This window comes from Mustela erminea, chromosome 7, assembly GCF_009829155.1.
Source record: "Mustela erminea isolate mMusErm1 chromosome 7, mMusErm1.Pri, whole genome shotgun sequence".
In the NCBI taxonomy this organism is placed as follows: domain Eukaryota; kingdom Metazoa; phylum Chordata; class Mammalia; order Carnivora; family Mustelidae; genus Mustela; species Mustela erminea.
In genome coordinates, this window is record NC_045620.1 from 65,218,887 (window position 1) to 65,241,053 (window position 22,167).

General features: G+C 37.3%; 2 protein-coding genes across 6 annotated transcripts in view; one reads left to right on the top strand and one right to left on the bottom strand.

Moving 5' to 3' along the window:
- The window catches only part of PLEKHH2 (pleckstrin homology, MyTH4 and FERM domain containing H2), a 119,986-nt gene that overhangs the window by 65,164 nt on the left and 32,655 nt on the right, over positions 1–22,167 (bottom strand). For 4 of the 5 annotated variants that reach the window (XR_004287704.1, XM_032351896.1, XM_032351897.1 and 1 more), the window contains exons 3-7: positions 19,250–19,312; positions 7,725–7,874; positions 6,663–6,746; positions 5,955–6,036; positions 1,914–2,099 (exon numbers count right to left, since the gene is read on the bottom strand). Coding sequence is in view for 4 of the 5 variants with exons in the window: in XM_032351896.1 (XP_032207787.1) it covers positions 1,914–2,099; positions 5,955–6,036; positions 6,663–6,746; positions 7,725–7,874; positions 19,250–19,312 (565 nt within the window). In the remaining variant the exon portion in view is untranslated. The remainder of the gene's footprint in view (positions 1–1,913; positions 2,100–5,954; positions 6,037–6,662; positions 6,747–7,724; positions 7,875–19,249; positions 19,313–22,167) is intronic. The other variant, XM_032351898.1, reaches the window with a different exon arrangement.
- C1GALT1C1L (C1GALT1 specific chaperone 1 like) lies at positions 20,411–21,280 on the top strand. The gene is given in 5 exon segments (XM_032351900.1): positions 20,411–20,448; positions 20,450–20,596; positions 20,598–20,911; positions 20,914–21,219; positions 21,222–21,280. Coding segments are annotated over 5 exon segments (864 nt in total).

The window sequence follows — 22,167 nt, forward strand, 5'->3', positions numbered from 1 at the left end:
TGAAACTACATTGTAAAAACTGGAATTTTCATATGACTAAAGCTAATTTACATGATCCTTTTTTAGTTGTCTTGTTTAAACCCCACTTTGAAAACTGTAAGCTTTAAGGTAAAATATGAGCCCTAACACTTCAATAGAAGAGTATTGAAATTAAACTGCTTTTTACAAAGAAACACATTGGGGAAAAAGGATACTGACAACGGTTTAAAATGAAAAAGCAAAATGTGAAACAGGGCAACTCTGACTATCAAAGAAAGCAGCCACCAAAGGATACCACTAATTCTATTTTAAAGCAAAGCAAAGGACGACACTCTTTCAACTAAATTTTAAAATTATCATAAGAAAATTTAAACATAATAAATATAAAGTTATAGTTTAAAAAAAAAAACACAAACTTTGTTCCCAGGCTTTAATACATGGAATATGCAAAGCCATGAAGAAACATAAACACAGAAAAGCCTTCCTGGCTCTACTTTGGGTTTATTCATAACTCCAAATGTGTTTTTATAACAAGAATAATGCTGTTTAACAATGTCTTTCGACGTGGCTTATTTTTGTTTTGAATATAATTAACAGAAGGAACCACTGGCTTCATAAACACCAAACTAAACATTTGTACAATTTATAAAGAGCACAAGAGAAACTTTTAAAACATAGACATGACTTTCATAACAAGGAACTAGAGGCTGAACAAATAAACTTGATGATTTTTTTAAAAAGATTTTATTTATTTATTTGACAGAGATCATAAGTAGGCAGAGAGGCAGGCAGAGAGAGAGTGCGGGGGGAGCAGGCTCCCTGCTGAGCAGAGAGCCCAATGCAGGGCTTGATCCCAGGACCCTGGGATCATGACCTGTGGCCAAGGCAGAGGCTCAACCCCTGAGCCACTCAGGCACCCCAAACTTGATGATTTGATATAAAGCAAATTGTTAAATTTGCAAGTGGGCAAGAGCTTCAGACCAGCCAACCTCGGGTATACCAAGCAATACTCAACTGACTATTTGAAAGTGGAAGGAAAATTAACATGACTGCTCAGAAAAGAAAAAAAAAATTGCAGGCAACAGCATAAAAGCAAGTAGCAAAGGAGAATTCTGCTTGGAAAAACATTATGTTGTTGTCAGGATTTCATGACCAAGTACAGAGCCGGCTTTTAGGGCTATATTTTTTCTCCTTTGGAGGAAGGAAGCGGGAGCTGAAAACACAGACGATGCACATTCAAGGCTTTCTAAAATATTTGGGCAAAGTCACACTACAGGTGGCAAAGCCAGCAGCGGCACAACAGAGCAAAATTTTAAAGGGGCTTTACGAATAAAAGAAGGGTAGAAATCTGCACACAGGTCCAGGACTTAAACATCTATGCAAATATTTTCCTCTTTGAAGCAAAACGGAAAAGGCAAAAATCAAAGCAAATATTTTTCTCTTTGAAGCAAAATGGGGAAGGGAAAATCAAAGCACTTACTAAATTGTCCCCTGGTGTTCTTTTTCTTTATAAGTTTGCTATGCCATATTTAACTTCATATTTAATATCAGGTAATTTTTAAATATTTTAAGTAAATAATAGAAAGTTCATAGTTCTAATGTGAAACTCAGCTAAAACAAGTACCTTGTAGGTACAACAGTGAGCTTTTTAATTTTAAATATCACTGCTACCTACAGCAGGAGAAAGTATCAAGAGGGGAAAATCAGTCTCTTCTATGCATCTTTGTCAAAGACTCCAAAAAAAACCCCACACAAGATAACTAGGTATACAAATTAAAGGCTGGATTGCTCTTTAAAAATATTTTCATACAACATCAACTTGTCAAGAAAAAAAAAACACAAGGAAATTTAAGTTATATTTGGATGAATCCTAGCAAATTATTTTTCCTTTTTTAAAAAAAAAGTCAAAGTAAATTTCTCTAGTCCATAAATACCTTCTACGTCTTTTCCCTCTGTGAACTCGGGCTCTTTAAATGATATCTTGCTCATTTCCTCAGATTTTACTACTTGAGGAGGACTCCTTGCTCGGGATAAAAAGCACCCAAAGGTCAAACTGCTTAGGCGCTGGCCTTCTGAAAGCTTTGGTGTAGAGAGAGTAGATGACTTCTTCCCTTGAACTTCTGCAAGATCATTAATCAAAATCAAGATCTGAATTTTTTATGACAGTTTATTAAACACAGAATCAAAGCATATAAAAGTCTGGACAAATCACTCCTTATACCAGAAAAAAGCCTAGTCTAGTAACATAGACCCCTCAATGTCTAGTATCACATGCTAATGTTTAAATCTATTTTTATATTTTGAATGTTCTAAACATTTTTTAACTGTAGGGAGAAACTCTAATCCCTTTAAAAGTAGTTCTTAAACAGAAACAAAACCACAAACAAAAAAACAGACTGTAGACAAGGAGAGGGTTATAGCATCTTGCAAAATCATGGTACTGGTAAATAGCAGTCAAAAACTGGTAAAATTTGATTGGGCAGTAATGCTACTAATGGTGAGGGAAGAGGGACTGAGGTCGTCGTTGCCAGGACAACCAAAGAAATTCAGATCATCAGTTGGGGCAAATATCACATGGCCATTGTACTAACTTTTGCTATCTTAGTTTCCAGTTCGCTTTTCCCAAAAGAGCAGATGTAGGGGCTTGATCTATGATGACCACAATATGGAGGGTCCTCATCACTTCTTTAGAGGAAGGGACAGTTTCTAGAGAGAGAATTTAGATAGCTCGAGGAGTAATTAATCACGAGTTAATCCATCTTCTAGAAGTTATAACCTCCCTGCTTGCAAGATTAAAAGCATGGAGAGGGGCGCCCGGGTGGTGCAGTCGGTAAGTGTCCAACTCTTATTGTGGCTCAGTCATGATCTGAGTCCTGGGATTGAGCCCCACATCAGGCAGACTTAAGGAATCAGCTTAAGGGGCACCTGGGTGCCTCAGTGGGTTAAGCCTCTGTCTTCAGCTCAGGTCATGACAGGGTCCTGGGATCAAGCCCCACATCTGGCTCTCTGCTCAGCAGGGAGTCTGCTTCTCCTTCTCTCTCTCTCTGCCTGCCTCTCTGCGCACTTGTGATCTCTCTGTGTTGCATAAATAAATAAACCCTTAAAAAAAAGCAATCTTCTTAAGATTCTCGCCTCCCTCTCTTTTTGCCTGCCCCCACTCTCTTTCTCTTCCTAAAATAATAAATAAAATCTTTAAAAGCATAGAGATCCTAGTGACAGTAAGAAAAGATTCCCCCCAAAATTAAATTTTTAATTAACTCTGGAAGAACACCAAAGGGGTAAATTAAATAGCAGCTGAGAACTGACTGGAGCATAAGAAAAATATCTTTTTAAAAAATCGAAAAAAAGGGGCGCCTGAGTGGCTCAGTGGGTTAAGCCACTGCCTTCAGCTCAGGTCATGATCTCAGGGTCCTGGGATCGAGTCCCGCATCGGGCTCTCTGCTCAGCAGGGAGCCTGCTTCCTTCTCTCTCTCTCTCTCTGCCTGCCTCTCAGTGTACTTGTAATTTCTCTCTGTCAAATAAATAAATAAAATCTTTAAAAAAAATCGAAAAAAAGAAAAATATCTTTTATAGTGTATTCCTTTAGGTATATCTTTTATTATTTTCATGTTGACTATGTCTCACAGAACCAATCCACAGTATTTTAATAACCACAGACATGCACATACATTTTTAAGGTACTATATTATATCTACTTAATTGTATCTATTCTTCTCCAGTCTAAGTCGAGGCTCCTAGGATTCACACCCCTTCATCTACAAGACCCAACAGATTGCCAATGAAGACTAGAATTGCAAGCTAAGAATATCAGATAAAATAACAGCCTTTTCAGAGCTAGGCTTAGTACATTCAATCCATGTCAATGGTTTCATAGGTAAACATGGAATTCTAGATCAACCACATGGACACCAATTTTCCATCATATCGTTGGAGGAAGTGTGTGATATAAGAACTATGTTGGTCTTCATCCATGGTTCTGGGCTTCTAAAACCTTTGGAATTTCCCAAGTGGTAAGAGCAATAAAAGTTATCTTTCGTATTCATAACAAACCCTTTCAACCACATCTGAGCTTATGTTGATGAGGTGATTTTTGGAAAGCCACTAGACAGCCTCAGGATGGGAGCTGGTTGCCAGGGGAACCAACTATGTGATTAGAAGACTGGAACTTTCGGCCTCAACCTCTATGACTCCCTACCTCTGACCTCAGGGGAGGGGAGGGTTGAAAACTGACTTAACCACCAATGGCCAATGATTTAGTCAGTCAAGCCTACATAATGAAGTCTCCATAAAAACCCAAAAGAATGGACTTCCAGGTTGGTGAATGCGTGGAGGTACTGGGAGGGTGGTGTGCTTGGAGAGAACATGGAAGCTCTGTGCCCCTTCTCCATACCTCACACCCTCTGCATCTCATTCATCGTGGCTGTTCCTGAGTTTTGTTTTTTGTAATAAACCAGCAATCTAGTAAGTAAACTGTTTGCCTGAGTTCTGTGAGCGGCTGTAGCAAAATATCAAACCTGGGGAGGGTCATGGGAACCTTTGATTTATAGCCAGTGGGCCAGAAGCAGGGTTGAGAACTGATATTTACAATTGTGTTCGAAGTGATGTATGAAGTGGTGGGGGGGGTAGTTTTGTGGGATCAAACCTGTAACCTGTGGGATCTGATGCTAACTTTAAGTAGATAATGTCAGAATTGGGTTAAATTTGAAGGACAGCGAGTCGGTATCCTCTGGGAATTGGAGAATTGCTTTGTGTGGAAAAACTCATACACAGGGGCACCTGGGTGGCTCAGTGGGTTAAACCTCTGCCTTTGGCTCAGGTCATGATCTCAGGGTCCTGGGATTGAGCCCCACTTTGGGATCTCTGCTCAGCAGGGAGCCTCTCCCCACCCCCACCTGCCTCTCTGCCTATTTGTGATTTCTGTCTGTCGAATAAATTAAACAAAAAAAACAAAAAACAACTCACACATGTCTGCTGTCAGAGGTATTGAGAGAAAAGGAAAACAGGGGCTTTTTCTTTAACAAAACGACCGCAATAAGTATGAACATGCAGTAGACAAAATGGTTTCACACGTTTTATAAAATCAACAAATACCCATGAAACCAGGAAGGCACTAGTACCATTACCATTTTACTGATGAAAAAGAAAAAAAATCCAGCAATATAACAGTTATTAAATCATGGGCATTAAGGTTGACTTCAAAGTCCATGCTTTTGCTACTGTGCCAGCATTTTCCCAATGCATTCTGTGAACTCCATTTGTGGAAATGTCACAATGGATATAAGAAGAGGTATGGGTAAAGCTGAGTCTGCAGAACTCTGGGCCCATCAACCAACACTGCTTTCACCTGTTTTATCTCTTGAGATTCTACAGAAAAAAAAAATACTGTTTGGGTTTTTTTTTTTTTTTTTTTTTTTTGGTACTGTTTTAAAAGGAGTTCTGTTGCTAAATAAGGTTGAAAACGACTGTGGTAGGCCAGGATCTAATAACCCTGTGGATTCACCTTGTCCTCAGCTCAATGTGTACTTGACTGGTGCTCATCATAGCAATTATATTAAGTAAATATCTATCTCTAACTCTACCACCCATCTTTAGGCTTTCATGCTAAAAAGAAAGTAACCCTAAGCATTGGAAAATGCAAAGAGTTTATTATTCATATTATAAAATTCTGATGAAAATATTCAGGCTGTAAGAATTTCACTCACTATTGATCACCACAAGTGAAAATAGAAAATAACTGATTTTTTTAAAGCAAACATACCTGAAACTAAACATTCAAATTAGTATTAACCCCCTTTGGGTTATTTACAAAATTGTCTAGCTGTGCTAATATAGACATGTGGCTCTTTAAATTAAAATCTATTCAAATTAATAAAATGTAAAAATTCAGCTCCTTGGTTGTGCTAGGCATATTTCAAATGTTCAACAATAAAATTTTGTATAGCCTAATAAACACAACTAAGCTATCTTAGTCATACCTTGTAGTTTTGACTGTAATGTTCTTATCTCTTCAGTTTGGTTTTGGTTGATCAAACGAAGATTCTGATTTTCTAATTCCAGCTGAAAGGACATAATGGTATCCTTTTATACAGGAATAATACTTCTAAAATGTACTAACAAATCATAATATTTTAAAATGTTAATACCTAATTACATGTAAGCAAAATACAAAAGAAATGATGACCAAATATCAGACGAATTTATCAGCATAATTATCAACCTAGGTAATTAGGGCTCTGATATTTATTTTTTCCAGAACTGAGAGTTCAAATATTTTAACCCCAGGGCATTTTCATGCCTTTCCCACTGTAAAATTGTTTTAAATCAAGCTATTTCAGCATTTAATCTGCCATATAAACCAGTGTGTACTTCTCAAGATACTGAACACATTAATTTTGTGATATATACATATGTTCTATAATTATTTGAAATTAGCTAATTAGAACTAAAATCAACTACCTAGAATGAGGCTACTTATACTGTTTACTAGGAGTCTATCAATATTTTTAATTTCAGAAATACATTGGACATAAGAATGAAAGCTGCCTATCTCACATTTGCCAAAAGACAGCAGCACCACCAACTGATCAGAATTTTGTTTCATTCCAAATGATCAGATACTCTGATGACTTATCTATTCAAATTAAGTAAAAGATAAAGAAAAGGCAAAATATAGGAATAAATACCTCATTTAATTTAAGTGTTACCCATTCTTTGATCTTAGCTGCTTTCTCTTCTATTATTTTAGCTTCTTGTATCCTTATTTGTTTCTGAAATAACATTAGCAGTGCATTTAGTTCAAACATAGGCTCACTGGTCTGGAAACATTACATCATAAATTTAAAGGACCAATCCACTTAAAACTCATTTCCAAGTTAATACACCTACCTTCAAATCATCAAATAGAGTAAAAAAAACGAGAACCATCGTCCAACAGACATAATAATAAACCATAAAGCATATGAAAATATTACTAATTTGAATAACTGTTAAATTCTCTTTCTCGGAAGAGATCTTATACTGAAATCCAAGCACTGAATTTATCAACAAAATAAATGATTTCTGGAAATGATCTAGGGTTTATAACTGTAGGAGAGGGGTCAACCAGGTTAGGGAGAAGAGAATCAGAATCTCTTCTGGAACATGGTTTGTTTTCCCCTCAAATACAAGTTTTTATTTCTCATATATTTTATTTTATTTTATTTTTACATGCAAGTTTTTAAAAATTCAGCAAAAATGAAATAAAAAACTGTAGCTCACATTTACCAACCTTGAAACCTGGTTATGTTCACAAAACTAGGAGAAACTAAGTGGTTTAAAGACAGTGTATACATTTTTAACAGAAGGATTCACATCAAACGTACTTTTAAAACACAATGTTCCATAAGTATTTCCAACACCCTAAAAATCTAAAGCAAAGATCTATCTCAAAAATTTTACAGAGAGAAATGCCTGCTGACAACCAAATGTTTTGAAGCTGAAAACTACCTCATACTCTGAAAAGTCTGAAAGTTAAGGAGCACGGTTGCATCCAAAAAGTGTTAGATGTGGCTTTGGAATCACCCAGACTTAAAGAGAATACCATTTTATTTGTACCTTTCACCAGTAAATGTGCTTAGACTCCAGGAGCTGACCAAATAGTGAGATTTCTGACCCAAATTTAGAAGTGTGGGCTCCCTCTTTAATCTTTGTGATTATGCATAAATAAATGCATGTATTTAGACTGTGATGATCCAGTTCTTCCTAACCTGTTCTTCAAGCTGCACTTCTAGGTTTTGAATGATGTCATCTTTTTCTTGTATTAGGGTCTCCAGATCTTGACACTTTTTATACAGCCTTGTTTCTGATTCACTGGTTTGAATATTAGCTGCTTTTAATTTCTCTTCCATAACTTGTACCTGAATTCAGAGGTTAGAAAATTAATATTATGCATGTAATTAATTTATCACAGTATTAAACTTAGCATTTTACTTTAACATTAAATACACTCCTCAAAGGTATCATCATAAAAACAAAATATTGTATAGCATGTTGTGGTTTTTTAAAATATTTTATTTATTTATTTGACAGACAGAGAACACAAGTAGACAGAAGCAGGCAGATAGAGAGGAAGGGAAGCAGGCCCCCTGCTGAGCAGAGAGCCCAATGTGGGACTCGATCCCAGGACCCTGAGATCATGACCTGAGCTGAAGGCAGAGGCTTAACCCACTGAGCTACCCAGGCGCCCCTTTTTTTTTTTTTTAAGATTTTATGTATAGCATGTTTTAATAATTTAACAATTATAAAGTCAGAAGACTAATGTATTTAACAATTATAAGGTCTGGAGACTATTTTGCCAAGTGGTGTTTACCTTTGAGGTACATAAGGGCACAGAAGAGATTGTCAGAATTTTGCTATAATGTAATGCACATATTTACTAGAACAATGATAATATGTGAAATATTCCATGTTAGTATAGAATCAGAAAGTTTGCAGCCCTCATATTTTCATATTTTAAAGGAAGGAGGAATATAAAGTAAAGAAGTGAGTAGTGAGAAAAGATCAGATTGGATGACCAGGTGTAACAGCACATTTTGGGGGAAAAAAAAAAATTGAACTTGGGTGAAAAACAAACACACATAATGGAAAGGAAAAGGAAAACAAAAAAGCTTTAAAGACCCAAATGATGGAATATAAAAAATAAAAAACTATGAGAATCAAGATGTAGGTAAGGGAGTATGTTCAGTGAGGGTTTATAGATTCATTCATTTAACAAACACAGTGGCCAAGTGCCAGGCCCTGGGAAGACATCAGTGAATAAAATGGACCCAAATCTCTGTCCGCATAGAAATTACATTCTAGTGGGTAAGAGAGATCACAAATATAAGATGTAAAAATCATACAGTATGCCATACAAGGAGGTAAAGGCAGTAGGAAAACGTAGAGCAAGATAAAAAGATACTGGTGTGTGACCTGGGGTTGTGTGACGCTTTAATTTTAATACCTAAGATACACTGGCTCTGCTTGAATCTTTTGCAAAACACATTTGGGCATATGAAGGAATGTGTGAGATGTTAATGACAGTAAGAAAGAAAGTACTGGGCACTGTATATTAAGACTTCTACTCCATATACTCCAAACAGGCAAGAATGTAGTTTTTGTAATGTTTTAGATTGTGGGGGGCAAAGAAGAAAAATATGCAAAAGCATTTGAGAAATTATTGAAAATTACAATGAAACATCTTAAACTGTTAAAAACACCTCTGAAAAATCATGATGAATCGACTTAGAGTTCAAAAATACTTGACAAATGAGGGTTTCTGGAAGGAGGGTGTTAAGGTTAGTTTGGTTCTGTTTTTTTAAGGTGTCATCTGTGGGTTCACCAGAGAAATGTAAACTCAACTCCGATGCCAAAGTGTCCTACTTAAATACCACCCAGATGTCTGAAAACGATAAAAATAAAAGTAGATTTTAAAAGTTGGAGAAAAATCCTGCATTCCACTACCCAAGTGATAATTTTAAGTTATCTTAAGATTTATATTTTTTAACATAATATAGCAGGTTTTCTGCAGGAATGGCAGACCAAGAAGTCAAGGACAAAGGTCTACATCAGAAATGCTACCATGAAAAACAGTCAGAGGAGGACAGAAAGCTGAACAATAAATACCAAGGATCATTCTTAAGATGGTTCAGTCAGTTCTACACAGGACATTCTATAGTGTGGAAGCAGAGAAAGAAGGGCAGAGACCAAGTTCAAAATGCTAGTTCTTCGGGGACAGAGTAATAGATGACAGGCCTGTAGGGGAGCAGAATGTGCCAGCCCCAAATACGCCACTTTGGCATATTGATTATTCTGAATTCAAGTTACCTAAGAAACAGCTGGTGTAAGAACACCCCGACCCTCTTTTGTCCCCCTGAAAACTAGAAATAAATCCTCCTCCTGTACCAGGAGGGAAGAAGACACCCTTATCATCAGAGACAGGGAATTTAGGGCTGAAAAGGCTGTGTAAACAAACCTTGTTATTTCTTCACTAATTTACTACCCTAAGCCCAAGCCCCTTTGTCTTGTCAACTCTTCACAAATGTACTGTTTTTTTGTCTAAATGATATAAAATTTGCCTGCTATGGTCACTTCTTTGAGTCCCTTATTTTTATGGAGCTCCCGTGTGTATGAAATTAAACTTGTTTTTCTCCTATTAATCTAGCTTATGCCAATTTAATTATTAGACAAGCCAAAGAACTTAGAAGGGAAGAAATATTTCTGCCCTGTAAACCTAAAAAAAAGAAAAAACTGAATAAGAATATAAATAAATATTACCAGATCTACATCTATAATCTCCTTTTATTAAGTCAGAGCAAGCCATCCTACAAACACTGGACTACCACATAAAATTGTCCTATTATTGCTAGGAAAGGTCTACAGTTCTAGAAAACTATGATTTGGGAGTACTCCCTTTTTTTTTTTTTTTTAAGATTTTATGTATTTATTTGAGAGAGAGTAAGACAGAGAGCATGGGGGGAGGAAGGCAAAGGGAGAGAGAGAGACAGACTCTGTGCAGAGCAGGGAGCCTGACAGCGAGCTTGATCATGACCAGAGCCAAAGGCAGACGCTCAACTGACTGACCCAGCCTGGAGCCCCTGATTTGGGAGTACTCTTATCCCCTGAAAAATGTGTTCCATTTAAAAGGTATTCTCCTTTTATGACTGGAAGCTACAGTCAGAGCTCCTTGGATGCATTTTTGCTATGTATGACTGTTTAATTTGACCATTACTTTTAGCTAAACAAAACCTTCCCGGGCAAGAAAAATACAGGCAAGAACAGCAAAATCTCTTAGGGAGAGAGCTCACAAAATAGTTACAGGCAATCTTCTTGCCAAGTGCTCCTGTTAGGACCAAGTTCCACAGGATCCACCAGCCTTCCTTTGTAATTCACACGAATAATATGTCTACAGAAAAGAAAAGGGCCTACAGAAACACCAAGGAGCCTTTTAAAATATCTCACTTCAAGTACACAGAAAACAGCCCAGTTCTTTCTCCAGGTCTTATATGGTCTGAACCATATAAGAATTTCAACTACTCAGAGACTGACCAATAACAAACACCTATGAATTCAAATTGCTCATGAAAGAAACTTGCAATTATATGGATCTTCTTTGAGGAAGAATGCTTTGCACTTTTAGGCTACCTTTTTCCTTTTCTTCTAGGAGAGCCTCTGGTTGCACCCATGTATCTCAGCCATTTCCCCAAAACCTTTATTGCTTCTGAGCTCCCTAAGCTATTTTGTAGTAAAGGATTAACTCAGCAGACTTGGGGGTGCTGGAACCCTGCACATTCCAGAAAAAGAACTGGCATCTGCCTAGCTCCTGGAAAAAAAATAACTTCTGTGCCCTTGTAATATCTTGCCTGATAAGACTCTATACACTTGAGAAATTGGGCCACACCCGATAGTTTATGCCAATAGTGTAATTTATGGTGAAAGCCTCTTCTTTTCCCCATTCACCTTGGGTCCTGGACCACACTGTATCAGTTTGACCTGTGCAAGGTTGGAAACTGAATAGCTAAGGTCAATCACACATGCACTCCATGCCTACAAGACTGACACTACCAGCCCCACCCCCTGCCAATAAAAATTCTGGACACCAAGGCTCAGATGAATTTCCCTAGTTAGCAATACTTTGTATGTTGTCACATATCGTTGATGGGAGAATTAAGTGCATCCCTGTGTAACTCCAGTGAGAGAGGACAACTGGAAGCTCACATCTGGTTTCTCCTGGACTCTGCTCTATGTGCATTTTTCCTTTGCTGATTTTAATCTGTAAGCTTTCACTGTAATAAAACATAACCGTGAGTATAACAGCTTTTCTGAGTTCTGTGAATTCTTCTGGGGAATCATCAAACCTTGAGGAAAGTCTTGGGGACTGACACAACTCCCAATGCTGTTTCCAATTTTCCTGCCCATACTCTTCCCTTTTCTAACCCCATCCCTACCTACCCCACTACAGGTAATTAAGATGTGACTATATTTTCGGGGGGGGGGGTTTGAAAGTTTCTTTTTCCCTATAAGTGTTGCAATGGCATGATAAAAATACCTGATCATTCCAAAATAGAATGAAGAAAGGAATTATAAGGCTATTTTGAATTCCAGACCATTTACCAGTTACTTAAAATTTACTGCAAATTAAGTAATTATTCTTTCGCATCTTAAACACAATTATTTTGCAAATAGTGCTCCAGAATTTATGTAGTAAGACTGGAACAATTCTTACTGGAGAAGAAAAGGAGTAGCACTGGATAAAGTAGGTTTCCCTGTAATGAAGTAAATCATTACAAGGTCCTGGATAATAGCATGACTGAGTAGTTGTCATGGAACCACAAGTGACTTGGAATCTAAGAACCAACTTCACAGGAGGCAGATTAGTCCACATATTAGAATGGTCAGAGAGAACTTTAAAATCTTACCAAGTCTGCACCCAACACAGGCAAGGGATTGAGAACAGAAGGACAGAATGAAAACACAAATTTCTATAGGAGAAATTATTGTACTTCCTTTTGGTTAGCATAAATCAAATATTTTATTTATTTGCCAGAGGGAGAGAGCAAGAGAGCATGCACACAACCAGGGGGAGTGGCCCGTAGAGGGAGAAGCAGGCTCCCGGCTGAGCAAGAAGCCTGATGCAGGACTTGATTCCAGGACCCTGGGACCATGACCTGAGCCGAAGGCAGCTGCTTAACTGACTAAGCCACCCAGGTGGCTCTGGTTAGCATAAATCAGTGTAATAGATTGTAATATACACCTAATCAGATAAAGAATGAATCCTGTGTATCAGTATCTCCCACATGTGCAATCTGCAGTTTTTCTATCTCACAGGAATACTCATAAGTAATTCGGGATTAATGTGCACATACTGCTTTCCAAACTCTGAACCACTACAATAAAAATGTACTACAGCATAATGATCGCCAAGATTTCTCTGGAAAAATGTACAATTTCTTCTCTACAGCCAACTTATTTAATGGTTGTTCAGGTAAGATAATGCCACTCATTAAAAACAAGGGGAAAAATGTAAAAAGCTCAAGTACAAAGTTGAGTCAGTTTGCGCTGACTACTGCTTTTAGTGGTGAGATGTTCCTTTTTGGTTAATATAAATACAGTTTAAATATTAGGATATGACTCTGACAAAGGACAAGCTGAATTTTAGCAACATAAACAGCAGATAGGGCACAGTCCCATGGACACTGCTAAAGATAGCAAAGGATGTGGTTACTCTATGTTAATAACATTTACTTAGTCATGTGAAGGCCACAAGAAGGTAATATAATTGGTACATCAGAATTAATTTGCTCTCTTTATATTTCCTATAAACTTTCAGAATCAGGGCACCTGGGTGGCTCAGTGGGTTAAAGCCTCTGCCTTCGGCTCAGATTGTGGTCCCAGGGTCCTGGGACTGAGCCCCGCATTGGGCTCCCTGTTCAGAGGGGAGCCTGCTTCCCCCTCTCTCTACCTGTCTCTCTGCCTACTTGTGATCTCTATCAAATAAATAAATAAAATCTTTAAAAAATAAAAATAAAAAACCTTTCAGAATCATTATGTATTTAATACTGTGAATAATATGTAATATGTATATAATGTATAATATGTATGATGTATAATAATATAATATATAATAAAATGTACGATTACATAAGGAAAAGAATCCCTTGTGAAGCATAACAAAACAGGTACTAAAATTTAAAGTGTGACAAAACCAAATACTTTGGATTTGCTAAATTACACAGAAACTCACGGAGATTTGCAATTATCACTCACTCTTTATGGGAGGAGGGGTTTGATTTAAGGTCATTTAGCCAATCATGATGACTTTTTGTCATCATGTAGCACACAGGGTGCACACAGGGTGCCTGTAGCACACAGGGTGCCTGGACGACTCGGTTGTTAAGCATATGTCTTGGGCTCAGGTCATGATCCCAAGGTCCTGGGATCGAGCCCCACACTGGACTCCCTGCTCAGCAGGAAGTGTGCCTCTCTCTCTCCTACTTCCCTGCTTGCCTTCCCTCTCTCTGTTTCTCTCTGTCAAATAAGATAAATAAAATCTTTAAATAAATAAAATGTAGCACACAGAATTAAATAACTTTACACCTGATATCCTCCAAGAATAACCTCAAATAAGAAATTCTTCCTGCTAGCTTATCAAGATCAGTGGTTGGGTCCTAATAGCTACAAACAGCCATGGCTTGTTTCCCTTGAATTGGGAATGGGGATTCTTTTTTTGCTCTTAAGATCTAGTGAATCACAAAAGAAAACCCTGAAAATCACAAATAAGAAAGACATATTAATTTACTTTTCAGAGTTAACCATACGCTGCACATATAAATTAAGAATTTTAATTTAAAGCATGCCTGGGTGGCTCAGCCGGTTAAATGTGGGCCTTCAGCTCAGGTCATGATCCCACAGTCCTGGGACTGAGTCCCATGTCTGGTTCCCTGCTCAGTAGGAAACCTGCCACTCCCCCAGCTCATGGGTTCTCTGCTTCTGTGTGTGTCTCTGACAAATAAATAAATAAATAAAATTTTAAAACGGATTTTAATTTAACTTAAGAAAAGGCAAAACAAAACCATCCTTCATTTCTTTCTTTTTTCCTCTATACTAAGAGGTGTTAAAGGGAAAAAAGAAAGGGAAGGTAAAAATAGGGAAGAAGAAAGAGAGATAGATAACCATGGGGAAAGAGGTAAAGAGAGATGTCACCAAGGAAAGGCCAAAGTCAGAAAGGGGAAGATAAAGAGAGAGATAAGAAGGACAAACTGCTGAATGTGTGTTACTAGGTGTGGGACTAAACAGGGACATGCATACAGAGCCCACAATAGACAAAGACAAGGACAAGGACATTTAGTATACAATGGTGAAAAGGGACATAATCATGGGAGTCTTTCATAGACTATAAGTGACCTTTTATGAGTTTACTGTTAATTATTGGATTTTTAGAGCTACAAATAGAAATAAAACTATTTGATATTATTAGCTAAAGAACATTAAAAAAAAATCAAGCACAGCGGGGTGTCTGGTTGGCTTAGTGGATTAAAGCCTCTGCCTTCAGCTCAGGTCATGATCCCAAAGTCCTGGGATCGAGCCCCATACCGGGCTCTCTGCTCACCAGGGAGCCTGCTTCCCCCTCTCTCTGTCTCTGCCTGCCTCTCTGCCTGCTTGTTATCTCTCTCTCTCTCTCTCTGTCAAATAAATAAATAAATAAATAAATAATCTAAAAAAAAATATCAAGCACAGCATAGATCTTTACAATTACTATTCAAACTTCTACCAATACCTAAATTTGAGGTTTTAAAGAATTACTGGTGTGATGATACTATAGTTCCGATTTTTAAATCCTATTTTCAGATTAGTTGCTGAAATACTCATGGGTGAAATGATATGATGTCTAGAAGTTGTTTCAAAATAACCTGGTGTGGGGGTGGAGAATAAAGTGAATGGAGGTATTGATTAGCCTTGAGTAGACTAATTGTTAAAGCTAGTGATGAGGGTTCATGATGTTATTTTTCTCTACTCTTGAACTGGCTGAAATTTGGCATAATAAAATTTTAGGAATTTCTTTTAAGTATAATTAAGAAATTCAGAGATTACCTTAGATTGGGTTTGTTTGGAAATTTATCAAGCCACTAAATCAATCTACTGAATCTGCTATATAAAATCAAATCTTTTAGGTGAAAACAAGATTTGGTAGTACTCAAATTGAAGAGAAGAAACACTACAAATCTAGAGCAAGAATAAGAAATATAGTATACATTTCTTAGAAAAAATTATAATTTTGAAAATCCTGACTTGCCTGAATCTGACAAAGATCTTTTCATAAAATGTGAAGCTATGGAATGAGGATCATTAGACAAACTTTAAGGCTCGTGGGCTCATCCAAAACACTCATTTTAATGTTGGCAAGGCCAAGATTGAGTTAAGTGACATATCAAAGCTTTGACTCTTCCCCCACATGCCTATTAATACTAAGTATACATTTTTGTATGTAGTTTTCCTGATATAACTCTAAGCATTTTTCTGTATTAGTATGCCTTTTGTAATAATTATTTTTAATGGTTGCTTAATATTTCATGGAATAAATATAGTACACTTATTCATTCTCTTATAATATGGCATTCATATTATTTCCAAATCTTTATTTCTATGAAAGACACGGCTACTCTTCGCAAATGACACAATACTTTATGTGGAAAACCCAAAAGACTCTACCTCCAAATTACCAGAACTCATACAGCAATTCAATTGTGCAGGATACAAAATCAATGCACAGAAATCAGTTGCTTTCTTATACACTAACAATGTAACTGTAGAAAGAGAAATTAGAGAATTGATTCCATTTACAATAGCATCGGTACCTTGAAATAAACCTAAACAAAGAGGTAAAAGATCTGTACTCTAAAAACTACAAAACAGTCATGAAAGAAATTGAAGAAGACACAAAAAGATGGAAAAACATTCCATGCTCATGGATCGGATGAATAAACACTGTTAAAATGTCTATGCTTCCCAGGGCAATCTATACTGCCAACACCATCCGGATCAAGATACCAACAGCATTTTTCGAAGTGCTGGAACAAACAATCATAAATGTGTATGGACTAGAAAATACCCCAAATCACCAAGGAAATGTTGGGGGAAAAAAACCAAAACACAAAAAAACAAAACTCAAAGCTGGGGGCATCATGTTGCCTGATTTCAAGGTATATTACAAGGCTGTGATCACCAAGACAGCATGGTACTGGCACAAAAACAGACACATAGACCAATGGAACAGAAGAGAGAGCCCAGATGTGGACCCTCAACTCTACAGTCAAACAATCTTCAAGAAAGCAGAAAAAAGTATCCAATGGAAAAAAGACAGTCTCTTCTATAAAGGGTGTTGGGGAAATTGGACAGGTATATACAGAAGAATGAAACCCAACAATTCTCTTACACCATACACAAAGATAAACTCAAAATGGAAGAAAGACCTATGACCCAGCAATTGCACTACTGGGTATTTACCCTAAAGATACAAACGTAGTGATCCAAAGGGGCACGTGCACCCAAATGTTTATTGCAGCAATGTCTACAATAGCCAAACTATGGAAAGAACCTAGATGTCCATCAACAGACGAATGGATAAAGAAGATGTGGCATATATACACAATGGAATACTATGCAGCCATCAAAAGAAATGAAATCTTGCCATTTGCGACAACATGGATGGAACTAGAGCGTATCATGCTTAGCGAAATAAGTCAAGCGGAGAAAGACAACTATCATATGATCTCCCTGATATGAGGAAGTGGTGATGCAACATGGGGGCTTAAGTAGGTAGAAGAAGAATCAATGAAACAAGATGGAATTGGGAGGGAGACAAACCATAAGTGACTCTTAATCTCACAAAACAAACTGAGGGTTGCTGGGGGGAGTGGGGTTGGGAGAAGGGAGTGGGATTATGGACATTGGGGAGGGTATACGCTTTGGTGAGTGCTGTGAAGTGTGTAAACCTGGTGATTCACAGACCTGTACCCCTGGGGATAAAAATATATGTTTATAAAAAATAAAAAATTTAAAAAAAAATGGAAGAAAGACCTCAGTGTGAGATAGGAATCCACCAAAATCCTAGAGTAGAACATAGGCAGTAACTTCTTCGACATCAGCCACAGCAACTTTTTTCAAAAAATGTCTCCAAAGTCAAGAGAAACAAAAGCAAAAATGAATTTGGGGACTTCATCAAGATAAAAAAACTTCTGCACAGCAAAGGAAACAGCCAACAAAACAGGCAACCCACGGAATGGGAGAAAATATTTGCAAATGACTCTACAAAGGGTTGATATCCAAGAACTATAAAGAACTTCTCAAACTCAACTTCCAAAAAACAAATAATCAAGTCAGAAAATGGGCAGAAGACATGAACAGACACTTCAAAAGAAGACATACAAATGGCTAACAGACATGAAAAAATGTTAATCATCATTAGCTACTAGGGAAATTTAAATCAAACCCACACTGAGATACCATCTCACATCAGTTAGAATGGCAAAAATTGACACGGCAAGAAACAACAAGTGTTGGAGAGATTGTGAAGAAAGGGGAACCCTCTTACACTGTTGGTGGAAATGCAAGTTGATACAGCCACTTTGGAAAACAATGGGGAACTTCCTCAAAAATTAGAAATAGAGCTACCCTATGACCCAGCAACTGCAGTACTGGGTATTTACCCCAAAGATACAGATGTAGTGAAAAGAAGGGCATATGTACCCCAATGTTCCTAGCAGCAATGTCCCCAATAGCTAAAACGTAGAAAGAGCAGCGATGCTCTTCAACAGATGAATAGATAAAGAAGATAGGGTCCATATATATAATGGAATATTACTCAGCCATCAGAAAGGATGAATACCCAACTTTTGCATCAGCATGGATGGGACTGGAGGAGATTATGCTGAGTGAAATAAGTCAAACAGAGAAAGTCAATTATCATATGGCTTCACTTATTGTTGGAACATAAGGAATAGCATGGAGGACATTAGGAGAAGGAAGGGAAAAATGAAGTGGGGGAATTCCAACAGGGAGACGAATCATGAGAGACTATGGACTCTGAGAAACAAACTGAAGGTTTTAGAGGGCAGGGAGGGTGGGGGAATGGGTTAACCTGGTGATGGGTATTAAGGAGGGCATGTATTGTATGGAGCACTCAGTGTTATACGCAAACAATGAATCATGGAACACTACATCAAAAACTAATGATGTACTGTATGGTGACTAACATAATTTTAAAAAGACAATGTTATGAACATATTTATATTTACAACATCATTATGGTTAGGATTTCCATAAAAATCATATCTGATTTTTTCAGAAGATAAACCTTCTAATGGAAGCATTTTCATATTATGGAAATCTGTTAAGGAGCAAAATAAAATTAGATTCTCCACTGTCCCTATGGATCTAGGTCAGAGAGCAGTCAGAGTGATAGGATGTAGAGAAGGTTTGAAGACTATTTTGAGGATTGTTTTGGGCGAAACAAGGTTCATATTGGTAGAGAGAGAAAAATATTTTTTTAAGATTTTATTTATTTATTTATTTGAGAGAAAGTGGGGTGATGGGTAGAGGGAGAGGGAGAAGCAGACTCTCCTGGCCAAGTGTGGAGCCCCTCCTGAGGCTCCATCCCAGGACCCTGAGATCATGACCTGAGCCGAAATCAGACCCTTAATCGACTGAGCCACCCAGGCAGCTAAGAAAAGAAAATTTAACTAGAATTATACTCTACCTGTTGAAAAGCTTTTTCTGCTTGACGTTCAGCATCAATAACTTGTCTCTCAAGCTGCTGCATCTGTAAAGTGAGGAAAACAGAGAAAATATAAAAGTTCATATTTCACTTAGGAAAATGACTTAAAAATCTTGCAATGCCATCAAATTCTTTAAGGATATTTAAAGTAGTTTAAAGAATATGAATTACATACAATCTGTTACATTAAAGGCTCTTTCAGTGCATATTTAAAAATTGATCAAATAACATACCAAAGGTTTCATACTTTTAGTACAATATAATACATACTACATGAGTACACATCCATAGAATTTTCTTCATTGAACTATAAACTACTGGCCAACACATATTAGGAACCGTAATTTTTAAAAAAATATTTTATTTATTTCTTCGACAAGAGTTCACAAGTAGGCAGAGAGGCAGGCAGACAGAGAGGAGGAAGCAGGCTCCCCACCAAGGAGAAAGCCCGATGTGGGACTCGATCCCAGGACTCTGGGATCATGACCTGAGCTGAAGGCAGAGGCTTTAACCCTCTGAGCCACCCAGGGGCCCCAAGAACTGTAATTTAAATTTAAGAAAAGAGTAAGACCTCAAATGTAATATTTGATTAATTGATCAGAAAGTCACAATGATATCACAAAGTGGTGTATTCTCATAAGCTCCATAGTTGGTATATTTAAATCAAAACTCTGGGTAGTTTTAATTCTTGTTATACATTGTAGTAGAGTACAGAAGAGACTCTTAACGCATATGTGCATGTCCACAAACATGTTGGGCACAGAGAATCAAGAAATATCTTGCTAAATTTTTTAAAAGTTCTGTAGAGAATAAAAAGTTTGGAGATCTAAAGTAAAATACTAAAATGACGATCATAAGTAAAATAAAGAAAAGCCTTAAAAAGGACCCGATGTAAATTAACATAAGAGATGTGTACCAGGTACTGAATACACAATTGTGATATAAACCCCAATTTTAAATTCCTTTTTCTGAGTGTTGAAATGTGTGCATGCGTGTGTGTGTTTTTTTTTCTTTTACCAGTGTGTGTGTGTGTCTGTGTGGTTTTTGTTTTGTTTTGTTTTGTTTTACCTGTGTGCGTGTTTGTGTGTGTGTGTGTGTGTGTGCGCGTGTGCGCATGTTGTTGTTGTTTTTTTTTTTACCAGTATGGTGCTTGGGAGCATTTACTCTGTTTTAATAACTATGTAGCCAATTACCATTCAACAGAGGTAACAATCATGATCACCATCACCTTTGTCCACCAAACAGAAAAGATTTATTAAACATTTCAGGAGTGCAGTGCATGGATGTTAATAACAGTAGCCATGTTGACTGTATCAGCCTTGGAGAATCCAAATGAGCATTACTGGGTTGTGCTGAAAGAGACTCGGACCAAACACTGTGACAAAGAGCCCTACAGTACTAAAAATGATTATTTAATAATTTTTAAAAATGACATGTGGTTACAGATGAGGACAACTTACAATTATGTCTGTGAAAAGCATGGCGACAACTACAACTGGTTCTTGTACGTCCCACTACATTTGCTGTCATTAACAAAAAAGTACCTGTTGTCTGCTAGGGCTTTATCACAACTTTTCCATCTGGGCCTCACTATAAATGGCGACCTTCCATACCTGACTGTGGAAGGAGAAATTGTCAAGTACAGAGTTTGAAAGACAGCCTTCTCGGCAAGTCTGAGAAGTGTGCAGATTGAAGTGTGATTTGGAAGTTATCTGAAGACATTCAGCTGGCACTCAGCCTCAAATAAGCTGGAGTTCTTGCAGAAAATGCAGAGGATTCTGAAGGAAGAGTTGTATTTAATACAAAACCATTTGCACATCTTATTCAAGGGACAATGTGTAATAATCCTCAGCAAGTAGTAGAAGGCTGCTCTTCAGGTATGGCTATTACTCTTAATGGACCAACTCCCAGAAAGATGATAGTAATGATGCATGGTGTGCACTAGCTCAGGGCATTCATTATTTCAAAAGTACACTGGTTTTCTTACCTCCAAATGGTTCAGAAAATGACTGAAGGCTGAGGGATAATACACACTTAACTCCATAACACATATATTATTTGAAAACCTTATATGAAAAGTATAAATTATCTCAGTAATTTTTTATATTGCCTCACATTGAAATATTCTCAATATGTTGCAATAAACATAAAATTATTTTTCATTTTATCAATTTGCTTAACAGAAATTTTTTTAATTTTTAATTTTTTTTTTTTTTTAAAGATTTTATTTATTTATTTATTTATTTATTTGACAGAGAGAAATCACAAGTAGATGGAGAGGCAGGCAGAGAGAGAGAGAGTGAAGCAGGCTCCCTGCTGAGCAGAGAGCCCGATGCGGGACTCGATCCCAGGACCCTGAGATCATGACCTGAGCCGAAGGCAGCGGCTTAACCCACTGAGCCACCCAGGCGCCCTTTAATTTTTAATTTTTTATAAACATATATATTTTTATCCCCAGGGGTACAGGTCTGTGAATCACCAGGTTTACACACTTCACAGCACTCACCATAGCACATACCCTCCCCAGTGTCCATAACCCCAAACCCATTCTCCCAACCACCCTCCTCCCAGCAACTGTCAGTTTGTTTTCTGAGATTAAAAGTCACTTATGGTTTGTCTCCCTCCCAATCCCATCTTGTTTCATTTATTCTTCTCCTACCCCCTTAACCCCCCATGTTGCATCTCCACTTCCTCAAATCAGGGAGATCATATGATAGTTGTCTTTCTCTGCTTGACTTATTTTGCTAAGCAGGATACCCTCTAGTTCCATCCACGTTGTCGCAAATGGCAAGATTTCATTTCTTTTGATGGCTGCATAGTATTCCATTGTGTATATATGCCACATCTTCTTTATCCATTCGTCTGTTGATGGACATCTAGGTTCTTTCCATAGTTTGGCT